General features: G+C 44.3%; 2 protein-coding genes across 4 annotated transcripts in view; one reads left to right on the forward strand and one right to left on the reverse strand.

Annotated features, from left to right (window-relative positions):
• Window positions 1-1,166: 1,166 nt before the first annotated feature.
• Window positions 1,167-16,158, reverse strand: LOC133933816 (poly(rC)-binding protein 3-like). Of its 3 annotated transcripts, none has more exons than XM_062381046.1 (13): window positions 16,080-16,158; window positions 10,367-10,536; window positions 10,196-10,219; window positions 10,067-10,099; window positions 9,852-9,968; window positions 9,260-9,391; window positions 9,035-9,163; window positions 7,552-7,695; window positions 5,894-5,935; window positions 4,934-5,009; window positions 4,360-4,415; window positions 3,680-3,849; window positions 1,167-3,513 (listed from the first exon to the last, which is right to left on the reverse strand). In XM_062381046.1, the coding sequence occupies exons 2-13, from the start codon at window positions 10,439-10,441 to the stop codon at window positions 3,459-3,461; spliced, it is 1,053 nt and encodes a 350-aa protein (XP_062237030.1). In that variant the 5' UTR covers window positions 10,442-10,536; window positions 16,080-16,158; the 3' UTR covers window positions 1,167-3,458. The 3 variants fall into 3 exon arrangements, with proteins under 3 accessions (XP_062237030.1, XP_062237029.1, XP_062237031.1); XM_062381045.1 differs by having other exon boundaries at window positions 4,360-4,418; XM_062381047.1 differs by lacking the exon at window positions 1,167-3,513 and having other exon boundaries at window positions 3,702-3,842; window positions 4,360-4,418.
• LOC133933817 (fibronectin type III domain-containing protein 4-like) overlaps window positions 6,760-16,817 on the forward strand; it is a 28,605-nt gene continuing 18,547 nt past the window's right edge. The window contains exons 1-3 of the mRNA XM_062381049.1: window positions 6,760-6,817; window positions 7,319-7,359; window positions 9,041-9,169. The gene's annotated coding sequence lies outside the window, so the exon portion shown is untranslated. The remainder of the gene's footprint in view (window positions 6,818-7,318; window positions 7,360-9,040; window positions 9,170-16,817) is intronic.

Raw genomic sequence — 16,817 nt, forward strand, 5'->3', positions numbered from 1 at the left:
GTGTGAGCCCAGTCGGACAAATCCTCATTGAGCCGTTATTGAGGGTAAATTGATGGAGGTGAGAACAGACCGGTGCACGGCGTGGGCGTCCTCTTTGTTAAGGTCGAGCCTCAGAGCCGTCTGGCTTGTCATTTAGAATGGAAACATGATCCATGATCGTTTAGGGTTATAGGTTCTTTATGTTAAAGATTGAGGAGACTTGTTTCCACGTTGAGGAACATTTAGTTTGTTTACACAACTTTAACTTCACTTCCTGCTCCGTCAGTCATCTGCCCAATAAACTTTGACACACTCTGCAAAGCACTGCCAGGAATTCTAGTCATCTAACCGTTTATCAGCTTATTGTCTCTCTAGGAAGAACTCCCCTCGAGTCTTTCCCTGAACCCAGAGACCAATAGATTTACAGGCATCATCTTGTGCCTTTTGTTTTAAGCCGTCACTGTTCTGTTCAGATAAACCGGTGTTCAAATACACCAGCTTTTCCCCTTGAGGATGTTTTCAGCTTTAGAACCAACCTGGGAGCAGAACAACACATTCTACCACACAACACTAACAATCTTGTATTGTCTCTGAACTTTTCACCTCCTCGATTCTCACAACTTTCTCAGTTCAAGTCTCACGAGCAGAGAGAGAGAGACAAAGCAAAGAGAAACCAGAGCAAAACAAGTCACAGAAAGAAAAAATGAAACTTTATTTGTTTTTATACTTACCAACACTTTGAAATTAATACCTATGTAATTACTCACAACTAATATAGATCTGCACATAGCAAATAAATCAATTGAAAATAGTTACAAAGTTCTATCACTTGTTTTCCCCAAAACTGCAAAACACACAAAAAAAGCTGAGAAAACAAAACATGTCTAGTCGTTCCTTTTTTTCCTGCTGTTGCTGCCACATGGAAAGTTATAAAACAAAAAATCAAATAAAAGTCCAGCAAGCTACACAGCTCCCATGTATCTATGCTAATAACTAAATAACTGAATAAATAATTGCACATTGCACCCTATTATTGCATTAGTTGCAGTTGGTTTGTATACACAAATGCAAATACAGTTTTTCAAACACTGAGTAACACATGAATATTGATGTTATTGAAATCACATTGCCATCACTTACAATATTCCTGTTAGCAATCCAGTTCATATATCCAGTTCACAAGGAAGTTCTTTACTTCTATCTCTCAGGTTCCAGCTAACGGTTTCAAAGCTAAAAAGTTTGCCAGAAAAAACCCAAATTTTAAGATTTTGGATTCGACTAACATTCCCATCGAAGTACAAGCTATGACGAGTCAAACATAAAAAGAAACACAAATCCATAATATGATGAATGCTAGCACTACTATTTGAGTTCACATCGAAATGTAAGAATTATTGCAGAATAATCGCTGACTATGCACCGTTCAGTATACTGATACAGCATTTGGTCCATTTACATGATCACGTTTGTGCCATCAGCGCCGTAAAAGACAAATTAGACATTTTGGACAAATTTCGATTCCAGTTTTTTTAATGCGAAGTCAAGTCAGAGCTCTATCCAAATCTGAATCTCCCAAAATGTCAAAGTTCTCCTTCAGGCTCAGTGTCGGCTCCTGGAACTAAAACAAAAGAAGTGTTGTGTGTGAAGAAAGAATGTTGCATTGTGGGACAGTAGATAATGTGATTCGACAATAACATTCAACAGCTGTTTGTACGCGTCAACGCTGAATTGAGCTCAGCTGAAGCTCGTGAATGAGATGAGTCAAGCCGTCCAATATTATTTAGAGCATTGTCATGAGTAGAACTCCACCCCCCCCCCTCCCTCTCAAATGAACCACACTACGACAAAACTAACTTAGCTTAAGTTTCATGATCAACAAAAAGTCAAATGTGCATCACCACACCATAAATAAATACATGCTGGTTCTACTGAGACCCAGTGAAGCAGGAAATTGTCATCCAACCTGTCCTTTTTTTAAAGAAAAACAATTAAGCTGCTGACACAGTTGCAACAATAAAAAGACATTCAAACGTAAAGCGTCAAATCAACCGCATGACAACGAAAAGAACATGACAAGATGAACAATCGTGAAAAAGAGACTGAGTGGTCACGTCCGCCCAGACCCTGTGGGTTCCCCCCCAATGAACCCCTGAACATTCCTTTGGCCCAAAAAATACCACTCGGCTTCGTCCAAACGCTCGGGCTGCTTCGCCGTGAGATTCGGCTTCGCTCCCTTGTTTTTGGCTTTTCCCTCCAAAGCTTCCACGAGGACCCAGATCCTGAGGCAACCTAGAGAACAGCTGCCGGCACAAGGGAAGGAAGCTGAAAAGGTTTGGACGCAACACTTGGTTTTTAGGTCCAACTAGTTCCTCCCACATCAGAGGCAGTCCAGAGTAAAGTGTTGAATAGTCTATTGCATGAGCGCCGCGTAGTCGACTAATGTGCTAAGTCACAAGAGTCCTTGTACAAAACAAATACAGTATTATTATACGTTAGTAAACAATCATTTTAAATTTTCAGTCAGTGTTTACGCCACTGATTAGTCACTAATTCCCATTCATGCATCTATACACTAATAATCGGTGTTGATAGAAGGAGGCTATGGCGGAAAGTTTCTCGTCTGGGCAGAAAGTAGGACTCGACGTGAGTGGACAGAAAAGCTGAAAAAGTTCGGGGAAAAGAACGGGAGCACAAAGATATAATAATAACGTCTGAAGGAACGTGTACACTGAACAGGCTTCCTCAAATACACAATGATACGACACTGAACACATGCAATATAAGCAATAATGTAAATATAGGAGATGAACACGAGAAGGGAGGCTCTAGGAGTGATACCATTGGCTTAAAAGGGTCATGTGATGCAGCAAAGAGTCATGGGTAGAGATTGGAATCGTGAGTAGACAAAGATGCAAATTAGGACAAACGCAGATAAATCCAATTGTTGCTTTTTTTCCAAAATATATTATCAGAATTTGATAATTTGGCTACATCCCACCACACACTCTGCCGATAGCATCACTGAGCAGCTGTAATATGCAAATATCTACGTTTCTACAAAAAAAAGTTCAATCTTTTTACGAGCACGTCTGATACTTTAAAATGTTCTATGACGCAGCACTGACAGAGAGAAAGAAGTAAAGCAATAGATAGAAAAAGAAAGATGAACACAAGTTGTTCCTAATAAACATTCAACATGCTTCAACAGTTCTCTAAAAAATAAAACAAAATACTAATCAACAGAGATTTCCTTTTTTGTAATTCTTTTTTTAGTTTTTTTATGATTTAATATGTGGCTCTCTGAAATATAAGTGAGCACCGAACCCTCCCCGATGTATAAACAGCTTTGAACCAGGGCGGGGAAGGTGGTCGGGTCTTTTTTTTCGGGGAGCCAGAGCCAGAGTCCGGAGGGCAGCATCAGGGTTGTCTGCGGTGGTCAGTCGTTGGAAGGGGCCAAACGGAGGAGCCAGTCAGGGGTCTCAGGATGTGGTCATGGAAGATGGGTCGTTCCACATGGCCGCCACGTCTCTGAACCTACAGGAGGACAATGAAGCAGGAGAAGATTCAACTTTAAACCAACGTGACCTGCAGGAATCGAGCCACAGCAAGAACAGACTCAGAACCTCAAACTGGAGAGTTCGAGCTATAGTCCTCGTCTCTACAGGACCAGACTCTAACCCCCGGTGCCCTGGGTGCTGACCTTGCGTTGATGAGGTACTGGGCCAGGCTGATGTTGGCGGGGGACCCTGTGATGGTGATCTGGCGCTCCGATGACCCCTCCATGGCATTAGCAATTTTGATCTGCGCCCCAGACATCTGACGGATCTCGTTGATTTTGGTTCCCTGGCGTCCGATTATGCAGCCTATTAGCTGGGAAGAAAACGGGGGTTGGACTTAGGATGGCCAGAGCACGAGGCGGACATAGATGCTAACATGTGAGCTATCGCCAGTCATCCTCAGCTTCTCTGGTTTTAACTTTACTCGGGTCCAACAAGTCCTTTTCTATTAAGGACATTCACTTTACACAGGCCACTGCCCTTGGCTGTGCTACATCTCCGCTGTGGAGAAGGAATCTCAGAAGCTGATCTGCTGTCACGTTGTGTTTGTGGAGTTTTTTGACATTGTGTAACTTCTTCATTTTCTGGTATTAGGACACATTTGCTGATTCTTCTAAATATGGACTTTGGTTTGCTATTCTTACAATCTCAAAATATTCTTGTCTGCTATTTGACATATCTTTAATTTAGACTTTCTGCACGTTTGTACCTTTCTTGTCATTTTTGCATTCTCATGTAAATGTGTAGAATCTCCGTAAATCTCAACAAAACCCTTATCGCAGTCACAAGTGGATATTGTGCACGTGATGACAAATGTACTCACATCATTGGGAATGGTGAGTTCATGAGTACTGGCCTGGTTACTGGCATCCATACCTGCTGCTGGGGTCAGACAGGAATCAGACAGGGAAGAGAGGAGGGAAGGAAATAGAGTTTGGCACATTTAGGGAGTGAATAACAATGATGAAGTTCGCTCCTGGAGGCTTCTCATTCGCTGTCTAATGACCGGCAGCTCTGCCTCAGCCCTGAGCAGAGCCTACATTCACACGCTGTATAAAATAACTGTCACCTGACAATGTGAATTCTACTCTGGATGAAAAGAAGCAACAACACTCTGAGGCTATTGAGTCCTTGAAAGAAAAGGATGCTCCGGGGAAAAGCAAAGAACAGAAGAACCCTCAACATGAACACGAGCAGACCACCAGCAGGCCATGTCAATGGCAGTGCACCACAGAGACCGTTAGGAGGAGAACGACAAGAAGAAGAAGAAGAAGAAAGAGAAAGGACAGAGACAGAGAAAGAGAAGAAAAGGAGGAAGAGATTGTGTTTGTCTCTACAGGTAAAAACGAGAGAAGGAGCTTTGGTAGAAAAGGGTGGTCGTGTAGGTGGGTACGTACCGGGGAAGGCAGGGGTGGTCTGTCCGAGGGGGTTAAAGGGGGTTTGCTGCATAGCCAACTGGTGGAGCTTGCTCAACTGCTGAGGGGGGGAGGAGGAGGACAGCAGTGCTATGAGGTCATCGTTAAAAACACACTCACGCACACGCTGACACACACACACACACACACGCACGCACACACAGCTCTGTCCGAAATGCTACAAGAGTAAAAAGAGGATTCTGAGGAGAAGTTACAACACAGACAGGTGAAGGACGGAGAGAGAGAATCAGAGAGAGAGAGAGAGAAGAAGAGAAGCTCATGAAGGACTTGGCCTGATGCTGGGATGATGCTGGAGAAGAGTGTCCCACAAGCCCCGCCTACCTTAGTTACTGTTAAGCCTCCCATCTATCGTCCCATTGTAGAAACATATATCCATATTTAAACTGATTAATGACTAGCTATTGAAATTGACTGTGCATGAACCATATTCCTGATTATTACAAAACATATATACTTTTGGAATCTAAGTATCTTTGTATACAACACTTGGATTAAAGTTGTCTTAACTCTTTTGTCCAATTAGTAAACTCTGTGAGATGTGACCGCCACAGAAGCAGCTTGTTAAATCGATTTCTTCCATTCTTTCATTGTTTGTCTTCTGGTTCTGATCTTGAATGAAATGCTTTGTGTCGACTGACATTTAAAGATAAACAATTAAAAGTGTTGTTGTGATAAAGTTCCTATTTCAAGCAAAGTCCCTGGAAAGCAGCCGCCACCAGGCCAAGCCCTTTGAGGTTCAGTAACCAGAAGAGAGCAAGAGTCAGAAAGCTTAGAAGATAGAGGATTCACATGTCAGAAAAAATAAAGAGGTATTAATATTAACAATTAATATTAATAAGGGTGGAGAGAGAGTAGGAAGAGCCTGCAACTCAGAGAGAGAGAAGTTTGCAGAGTGGACTGCCCCGTGGGGTTAGCACTCACGTCAGGATGAGGGATGGCGTACTGTCCTTGAATGGTATAAGCCTGTAAACACGAGAAGAAGAAGTTACTGTCACGTTCTTATCTCATCTGGACAAGCACTAAAAATACTGACTTTTAATTAAACATGTTAAATATAAAAAATGTTAAGAAATAAGCCAAAAAAACTAAATGTAATTTGAGAAAATCTTTAAATTAATGACATTTCTACAACACTTTATTTACACTATATTTTACACATTACAATAATTTCAACAACTTCTATTCATCAATCAGATCCAGTTGAACTAAATCACTCAAGACACACAGACAGTGGGGGAGTGAGGGGAGGGGGAGGAGGGGGAGTCATGTGATCTGACCTGTCCTGGGGGTGCGCTTCATCGAGGCCACAGACGTCACAACTGAGCCAAATCTCATGTCAATTGTTATAATCATTTAGTTTATTATCAAGTGATTTATTACATTTGTTATTTAAATTTTCTGCTCTTCTATATTTTTAAAGCATTGAACTAAATATGATAAATTAAAGTTTTATTTAAGTAAGAAACAGAATAGAATATAAATACAATAGAATAAGAGGAAAGTTGTTAATTGAGGGTTAATATAAAAGGAAAGCAGCTGATTGATTAGGATCAGAAGCAGCTAGTTCATTAATTGATTAATCAATCAGCGATCATTTGAATAATAATCTACAAAAAACATCAGAAGCCTTGTTCCTGTTTCTCCTGTTGCCTGTAATTAACATCCAGGCCGCTAGATGTCTCTACTGAGTATTGCTGCAGCGCACCTGGTTCACTCACCGGTCCTCAAACAGCCAATCAGTGGCCTGCTCTCTGCTCATGTTTACTTCCGTTTCTCTGCGCGCCGTGAGTGTTTCTGTGATTTTAACACAACACAGCTAACATGTTGTTTCTACCCACACTCCATGTAAGTGTGTATAACTTTATATACACACTGTGTTTCTGCCTGTTTCCACATCAACACAGTTCGTTCTTGTTCTGTTTTCAAACATTTAGACTCTAGACTAACGTGTTCAATTAATTAATATAAGTAGGAAGGAATGCAAAAGGCCAATTAGACGTTAATTGATCAGTTTATAGTGTTTTTAGACACTTTGCATTAAGTCTAATATAGTTTGAATTGTTTTAACTTCATTGATCACACAAAATTCAATTGTTTAAGTGGCAGTGAACATGTGAAATAATAAAGTTGAATAAAAAAAATAGACAATCTGCGATTTAATGGAGATACAACTGAAATATAGAGCTGAAGTTATTAATCTATCAGGTAGATAAGACACTTTATTAAAGCCAGGTGGGTTTACATTACAAACTGTGTGCGTGATGAAGATTGAACAAACTAATAAAAGTGATAAATGTTCCTGCAGTATTTATTAAAACTGACACAAGGTTGTTTTTGTCTGTTCAGGTTTAACATGGAGATCACGAGCATCTTCTCATAATTAAAAGGTAAGCCGGCCAAGTTTCCATTTCTCCCTCCGTGTGTTTTATCTCAGCTCTGCTGTGAGTGGCTGGGGGGGGGGGGGGGGGCGACAGTGAGGGGCACAGTAAACACAGTGATGGGTTCATGCTCGTCGGGGGGGGGGCAGTGGGGAGTGAGGAAAGGGGGGAGAAGTGAGTAAAACCTGGTGTGACACTAACAGGCAGTGGCTGGTGCTGCAGTAAGAGGCTGAGGTTGGCTGTGGACGCCCCCAGCGGGTCTGCTCTTACCTGGCCACCTGAAAAAATGACAGGGGTGGAGGCAGGCTTGGGGCGGTAGGGGATGGTGGCACCTTTCGGTGGGGACTGAGGAGAGCAGAGGAGGGTAAGAGAAGGAGTGAGACGTGGAGAGAGTGTTAGAGCCAGAGAGAAAGAAGGGAGGGAACAGAGAGAGAGAGAGAGACGTTGCATTAAGTGAGACCAGAGGGACGGTGCCTCGGGGAAGACGGCCAACAGAAGTGCTCTTCACCGTGTGTGTGCATGCCGACGTGTGAGAACTCCAAATCAGTGCAGGACTAAACGCAGGTTCACCTGGAGCACCACTTTCAACTGGATAATGATGAGTCAACACACTGATCTGAGATATCGGGGTTCCACATTCTAGAGACTTACGCTCAGGTCACATATCTCCCAGTATCCACGGTTGGTGCCATCGTGACGGCCCAATGGAGAACTGGCTGCGCAGATAGTTCAAATGAATGGTGCGAGAAGAAGAGAGACAACTAGAGAGCGTGCAGCCCAGAGATCAGAAGCGTTATCCTGAGGGAGACACGTGTCTGCGAGGGAGTGGATTCAGTTTGGAGGGAAAGCTCCAGAGTTAAAAACAGCTGAGTCAGCACCGGCTGTATTGATCTGCTGGGTGAGTCTTATTCAGAGTCAGAGTCGGCCGAGGTTCTCTGGCACTAAGCCTCCCACAGAGAGCAGCCGCCATGACGCGTCCACCACAGCTCTGAGGCAAATCATCAGATTCTTCAGGTTGTTTTATTAAGTTCACCGGGGGGGGGTGTTTTCAGCCCGTGAAGAGATTCTTTAAAAGAGTTCCAACCCGGGGCCGATATCCAGGAATCTCTAAATCACTTTCTTTATCATTTAAATAGAGAATGATTCATGGATCTGAAGACGCTTAGTGTCCGTGTGGATCCAGATAAAACTTTAGAGCCAAACTCCTTTAACCAGATCTGAGGAATGTCTCTACTGAGTCGTCCTAGTTCTGAATAACACTTCACCCAAAAAGATCAAAGGCACGAGCTGAAGTTTCCTCTTATTGACAAACAATAACTTCCTCTGTGTGTGTTTGGGTGTGTGATGAAAGAAATGCGTCAAAAGTAATGATTGGCACAATACATACAATTAAACAAATCAATCAGAAGTGAAATTATAGTAAATAACAACACATTTTACTACAGGACAAGTTTGGACACATCAGTTTAAACTGTTTTAAATATAATTTTTAAGATTTTTCATAAACTGAAGCCTGTTGTTACCTCATACAGCTGTTCAATGCATTTCTTCTCTTTGTAATATGATAACAATATGATATCCTCACTATATAGATACCAGCTTTATGAGGAGGGTTAGTAAATCAGATAATATATCTTCTAATGTAATCACTGTTAACGTTCATGCACCCCCCTCCATTCTGTACCTCCAGCATCACCACACAGATCTGTTTGACACACTGGATGATGGCCTCGGGGGCCCCGGAGATGGTCACCGCCCTCTCGGTGGAGTTGGGGAGCATGTCCCCTGCAACCTGCACCTGAGCCCCTGTGGACTGGAGGTGAGAAGGAATCAAAGGCGGATATATCAGATCACGTTTTATTGATCCTGCTCCAGTAGGGACATGGAGATCAGCTTCTTTATTCTGTACCTCTCTCATTTCTTTGATTTTGGAGCCTCCCTTCCCGATGAGGGAGCCGCACTGGCTGGCTGGGACCACGAGCCTCAGGGTTACTGGTGGTTTACTGGTGGCTGGACTGTTGCTCATGGAATTGATTATATCCTGAAGGGAGACACAGGTTTCATCAGATATAAAGAATTCAAAAAGCTTCCTTTAAATAGCTGAATGGAAATACTGTTTGAATATTTCTGCATCCACTCTTCTGAGCTCTGTGCCTCTGTGGCCCGCACGCTCTCACCCCCGGCTCAGGTCTGTGTGTAGTGTCTCAACACTTTGGCTCGGTCGGGCTGAGACAAATCAAAACACAGAACTGGCCCTCGTTCAAAAAGTGCTGCAAGGTTAGATCAGCACATTTCTGTCCTACATAACAAAGCCAAGCCTGCTTTGTATTCCATTTGGGTATGAGGCAGAAATCCTGCTAAAGCACAGCTCTGGTGGAATCTAGGTGAGATCATGTACTCGGATTTTTGCCCAAAACACATAAGATAAAATACTAAAATGCAGGATTTCTACTTGGTATATACTCATAGTCAAATCACTCTATTGTGAGAGAAGTTGCTACCTCCTCAAACTTGTAGGCGATCATGGCAAAGGCCTTGAAGATGGCGTCTGTGGGCCCGGTGATGGTGACTATCCGCTCAGGGCAGTTTCCCTCTGAGATGTTGATGCGGGCTCCGCTCTGCAGAACAAACACACAAAAGATTAACCATCAACCACTCAGAGCTGTGATGAGTATTATTATTAGTAGTACAATATTTAGAGGAGTTTTCAACTCACGTCTTCACGCATTTTCTTCACCGTTTCTCCTTTCTGAAAGAGAAGAAACCACATTGAGATGCTTGGTGTGTGTCCTCCAGGGGAAGATGAGGGTTAACAGTGTCTGTTTGTCGTGTGGGGGATAAATACCTTTCCTATGATGCTTCCAACCTCCTGCACAAACACAACACAAACACAACACAACATGGTCAGGTGAGTTTCAGCCACAGGGAGCTTTAGAAACCAGCAGCTTTCTTTTGACAGATAAGAATAGAAAGTGAAAGAGTAGGAATGTGGATTTAAGATGTGTGTTTTTATTACCTTTCCGTGCATCAGCAGCCGGATGGTGAGGGTCACATTCAGTCCACCCTCTGATTGGACCTTAATGGGCTCCATGTTGGGATTGGATGTGAAGGAATAAGGGGCGTGGTCACGTGAGAGAGGTTCAAGGGCCAACGCGAGTGGGAAGGTGGAGTCAGCCAGTCGGTCACCTGCCGGGTTGAAACAGAAATAAATTAACATAGATGTGAAATTGCAGGGTAGCATAGAGGATTGTTGAATAGATTAAATATTACATTTAATAGAATAATGGTGTCACACATCTATTGCTGTTGTGGGAATATACAGATAAAAGCTTTGTTCCCCTGGATGCCATTCAAATATAGGTCAGCATATGTCTCTGCAGTCGAGAGTTATATTTATTTATATCCAGCTCGTTTCAGCCGGAGCTCCTCAAACTGACAGGTGAAGGGATGAGTCAGGCAGCGCTGCGTAGACACCACTAGAGGGCGCTCCAGTCTGTAATCTGTGTCCCTGACAGTGGGTGTGGAATATTAACATGAAGAGCAGTCACGTTAATCTGGTACGTTTTGTATTATATATACATAATAAATGTTTATTTCTTTGCCTGTTTTTTACCCTGATTAAGTCAGTGGTTCCTGGTGATGACAAAAATGATGATTAGCTTTTTAAATTATGCAGATTTAAAACATATATAATAAATATTATACATAAATGATGAAATGCAGATTTCTCTTGAACCAGCAGTCAGCAGTTTGTAAGACGTTTGGTAAAGATAAGTAAATAAGCCCCTGAGAGAAAATTTAAATTTATATACACATACGTATATTTTTTCTCCTCCCAAGTGCAATTGGTAGTTTTATTTATTTATGATCGATAAGAGTATTGATATAAGATACTTGATTTAGGAGAAACAGTTTCAACTCTAAAAACTTGACGGACAAAATCACTTCAACATCCTAGGACGTAGTTTTTTCACTTGTTAAATAAAGTTTGTTGCGTTATACTTTTTTAAATTGAGTCTAACTTGCAGCTGATTTAATTCTGAAAGAATTTAAACCTGCACATGAAGCAAGGAGAGTTTAAAAGGTGTGAAATGAACCTCGACTCATTATTAAAACAGTTTCTGATTCATTCATTTAACCAGTTCTAAGCTCCAGTTCACGCTGAGCTGATCAGGTGTTTATGTTTTTCCAACTGGACCCGCACCGCACATATGTTGAAAAACAAATCATATCTGGCCCCAGAAGTCGCCCCGGCTCTAATCTACGCTGCATGCACGCTGGTGGGGGGCCAGCGGAGGTTCGACAGATAAGGACAGGGATTCTGCTGCCAGCTGTCTCTCCAATCTCCCAGAGGAGACCAGATTACATAAAAAGCCTTAATCCGGGTTTAAGACCCAAGCCAGCGGTGCAGGTCCGCTCCAGGGGCGGGGGGGGGGGACTGAGGATGGGATTGGAGCTGACGCTGATGATGGATGGCACAGGATTCATCCTCTGTCAAGACGACCCAGTGAGGTTTCAGGGGGCAAGGAACTTCTTAAAGAAGTGACGTTAGAGCCAGGATTCATTTTTATACCCGGACTACAATTTATATGTAGCGCTCTCTGCTCCTGCACGATAATAAACTGCCCTTTAAATCTATATATTCATCCTTAAGGAGCCTCGCTTTGCCGTGATTAGGACTCTGGGATGCTGCTGTGTAGATTTAGGTCAACAGAGACGAGCGTGTTGGACCTCGGAGACGAAGGAGGTCGGAGTTAAGAGCTGCGTTCTGAAGAGTTGTCCTCCTGGACACAACTCCTGCTCATACGTCCTGTAGCAGAATAGAATTAGGTCAAGGCCCCGTGACTCATTTGCCCCAATGGGCGAAAACCTTCCAGCAGTTGTTTTTTTAGGGTCTGAATTTATAAAACTAAAATCTATATTCTCCCGCCCTGTGTCCAGCTGTACTGGCGGTTTCAGACACATCGACCTCTGTGGTTTCCCCCTGATTGAGTCTCTGCTAATCAGGCAGGAAGTTGGCGATGGGGGCGAACGAGAAACGCAGAGAGAGAGAGAGAGCAGGGAATTTTTCATGACATCTGACGGGGAAAGTGGGTCACGCTCGGCGTTGCAGAGCTGCTAGCCTCCTCCTCTATGGCGGCTATTGAATTAATCACGCTTTACGCTCGGCTGGACAACGCAGTGCACAAAATGGCTCCCCCCCCCCCCCCCCCCGCCTCCCATCTCTCCCTGCGTCTGCTCGGCGCTCGCCACAGTAAAAGACTCGTGCATTGCTCTTGGAGAACTCGAGGTCTCTTCCCTTTTTGTGCCGTCGTCCCTCTTTGTGTGCGGCTGACAATGAGACGATGCTGCTGTTGTGCAGAAGCACCGGTGTGGACATGATGGGAAAACACATCTGGACAAATGGAGGGAAAAGCTGATTTGAGTGCAGCTGTACGACACGTGGAAGTACACAACTTCCAACACGAGCACGGATCAGTGTCTAAAGGCATTTCAACTGAATTGAATGTTGTTTAGCTTCTTCTGTGTCTTAACTCTGACAGGAAGGAGGCCGAGGTGGCTCATTACAGCAGAGTGCATGTAGAGGTGGACGTCCCTCTCTGTTGACTCGGCCCTGAACTCCAGGTTGAGACACACAGCTAAGTGTCAATCAACTCACTCTGACCCCCCCCCCGCCACATGGTCCACATCGCTCTGTCGCTCGAGATCGGAAAAGGGTTTAAAATCGAGGAAAACAGCGGCAAATATCAAAAAGAGAAGGATGATGCTCCTACAGCAGGTTTTAAAAGAATGATAAAATAATTTCTATTTTACCCTGTGTGTGATTTATATATTTTATTTAAATAAATCCCATTCAGGGAAGCATTTACTGCTCAAGTTGCACTGGAACTACAAATGTTGGATATTTTATTCTGATGATCAGTGATTTCATCATCAGTAAATTTAGATGATTTTGAGAAGCAAAAAGAAATGTAAAGCTTAAAAGAATTAATAGAATCCATCAATCCAGCAGAAAACATGACAATTCTAGACCTAAGCCCAAAAAGAAATCGTCATATGAATGGAATATGGTATTATGTAATACACGACTAATGGAGTGTTTCCTGCAGGTTGCATGTGTTGAAAATCACTGATCACAATCACACTGTTGTCGTGCAATCATCACCCGGGTAGAAAAAGAAAAGAGGCAAAGAGAGAGAGACGTGAAATCATGTAAAGAAAATCATTAAATGGACGTCTGCACGTTTAATCTGAGCCAAAGCTCCTGTCATCTGTTCGTCCTAATCCACATATCTACAGATATGTCATTATGACGTTTTGATATAAAACCCTCCATCACCGACAAGCTGAGCGGAAGCTGCAGAGGTTTGTGACCAGAGCTTCACCCCAGAGCTTTAATGTGGCAGAGAAATGAAGGATCTCAGTAGTTTGAGTGAAGAGTTGACATAATTATTAATTTATTGCTGTGAGAAAGTTGAATGCACAATTTTTTTAACATGTGTCAGAGAATGTCAGAGAATTTACCAGTCCTCTCAAACTGAACCTCTAAAAGTTTCCTGGTTTTCCATCCTGCTGCAGTTTTTGCCGGATTTCCTAAATCCCCAAATAAATTAATCTGTATTTTAGAGGTTTAGGGTCTTTGCACTTTTTAGTTGACTTATATTTGTTTTTATTTCTTCCTCTGTCTATCATTTCTTCCTCAGTGCACGTTCATGTCCTGTTTTCCATAAATACAGATAAAGACAAGGTCGGGTTCATGGTGAAGGATCAAACAACCTCCATTTAAAGAAAGGGAAAAATCGATTCATACTTTGTTTCCTGTAAATCTTCCATTACGGCAATTTTTTAAATCGTCCTCTCTGTTTCTCAGCCATTGAAAAAAATCCCCATTAATGTATCACAGGAGGATTTCTTGCTCCTGTTGTTATCAGGTTTATATTAATAGTGAAGAGTTGTAACGCAGCCAATCCTCGCCCGGCCTGCGGTGCATGGTTGTGAGCGTGCATGTAGGGCAGCGGGGGGGAGGGGGGGGCACAGAGGGTGACCTGGATGATCCATATGTTTCCACAGGATCTCTTCTGCATGGATGAGTCCTGCACGCTTCCAGGACCTTTTGGCACTTTTTAGACACATTGGCACCTCTGGTAGATCGAGTTTGTGACTGGGGGAAGATACAGGAATGAATGATGGGGGGGGGTGATGATGAATAATGGCTCCTGTCAGAAATAGAAAGTATCGGCAGATCACGTAGAGGAAATGGAGTTTCCTCCCTCAGCTCACTGGTATATGAGCAGCTCTCGTCTCGTCTGGCTTTTGTTTGTACGTGGTGCGGCGGAGTGTGTGTGTGGGGGGGGGGGGGGGGCGTCCTCCCTATCGGCCTTCCTATGCGCCTCCACGACCGAGCTCTGAAGAGCTGTCAGGCCACATCAGCAGCCCAGCGTCCTGATGGCTCAGCCCCGATCACCATCAGAGCCGCGGCCGCCGCCACATCCTCACCACGAGCCGTCGAACCGGAGGAGGCGAGGAGCGGGGGGGGGGGGGGACACGAGGCGCCAAGTGGCTTTAAAAGTACCTCGCAGGGAAGTGCACGTTCACAGAGAAGTGCACGTTGGCCCTCTCGTCGTTCAAACTGTGGGGGTGGGGGGGGGGGGGGGGGGGGCTCCGGCGAGCGCAGGCACACCATGTTGTGCTGTGAACGCGGCGCTAAGAGCCCAGCGTCAAGTCGGCCATTTTAGATTTGCCACAATTTGTAATGTGAGATCACTGCTTGTCACAAAGTCATGGCTTCCATACGTGGCAGCGTCTCATGGAGCGGTCACGCGGGACGGAAAGCGAGAGCGCGTCCTCGCCTCCTTCTGCGGCTCCGGCGAATCGCTCCCGTCAAAACCGTTTTCCCCTCGTTGCTCTATTTATAGAAACGTTTGAATGCAAACCACACTTTCACTGATGATCTGGATGTTTTACCCAAACAAAGGAGTTCATTGTCTACAAGTCAAAAACGGCGTTTACGCTTTAGAGCTAACGACGAATGACATCTTTGAGAATCAGGTCATCAGCGGTGCTTGAATCAGCGTGATGATAATTGGAGTAATGACCGACCACCGGGAGGAGCTGCTTTTAAATTCACGTTTTCGTTCCCACAGTGAAATCGCTCGGTGCAGCTCGGTAGCGTTGAACGTGTCCAAGCTGCAGCTCGTCCACTTCCCATCGCTGCTAATTCGGCAACAATGAAACGTCCTGGAGCTTAATCACCACCGGGGACAATGACCACGCAAACAATGACAATCAACAGACCCGAGAACAGCTGAATCGACTGACCGCAAAATTGACTATTCTCTGGGGGAAACCAAAATCCTTACTCGCCGCGTCCCAATTAGGTGACGGCATGCGGAGGGTAACTTCCGAAAATGTTAACTTGATCTCCTTTGAATAACCGAATTAGATAACGAGTCAATAAGCGGCGTCACGGCTCGTTAGGAGCACCATGGTCATTCTTGACTGCGGCGAAGTTAGCGAGTTAATTAATTATTGATGTCGTTTCCCGACTCGGCGTTGAGCTGCGGGTCGTACGAGTTTTGAGGCGTTTTTACCACAAGTACACAACAGTCAGTTTGTCATTTAAATTTAAAAAATCATAAAAATTCTGCATTTCAGTGATTTAATTCTAGAAAGAGATTCTACGTGTTTTCCAAATGATTCTTCGTAAGAGCCAGAAAAAGAGAGTTTACCTTAATGTAGCTCAGGACGATCCGACGATGACCAGGATTAGAAATCGCACAGAGCAAATTATTTTTTTTCCCCTCTTCCTTTTGCTCTGCCCAGGACAAACGCTGCCGTCCTATTGGTCCGAGCCGCCCGGTCACATGAGCGACCACGGAACACGTGACGCTCGTTGAAGTTATATGAGGAAACGAAAACGCTCTGGCGTCCTCAGTGGGCGCAGGTTCGATGCTGCCGTGGTGCGATGCCGTACTGTTTGGTGTCAAGTGTAAATAGGCCGTATGATGAGGGGTAATCTGGGGGACCATCGCCCACCACCGCCCCCCCCCGTCGGCCGCCTCCCCCACTTCCCCGCCACTGCAACAAAAGGGAGGCATGCCCACTGAGGCACACGGGCATCGTGGGGGCATGTCTGGGGACGAGGTGGCCTGGATCAGAACTGTAGCCTCCAGGGCACTCGTGTCCCGGGGGGGGGGGGGGGGTGTCTCGTCCTTGTGGTGATGACAACAAACAGGAAAGTGACTCTGCTTGGAGTGCGAGTGATGACGGACTTCTGTCAGAACCGCACCGAGGTGCAGGTGGACGCACTCGGGTCAGTTCAGGAACTTTTTTCCCGGGGGGCTCGGTGCGTCTCAAAGAAGTCAAACCAAACACACAACAACACACACAGCTGTGCACAAACACACCACTGTGACATGCATATCCTCTCCATCCTCTCTGCTTTTTTAATCTGCTTCTGTGTGTGT

This window comes from Platichthys flesus, chromosome 22 (assembly GCF_949316205.1).
Source record: "Platichthys flesus chromosome 22, fPlaFle2.1, whole genome shotgun sequence".
NCBI lineage: Eukaryota > Metazoa > Chordata > Actinopteri > Pleuronectiformes > Pleuronectidae > Platichthys > Platichthys flesus.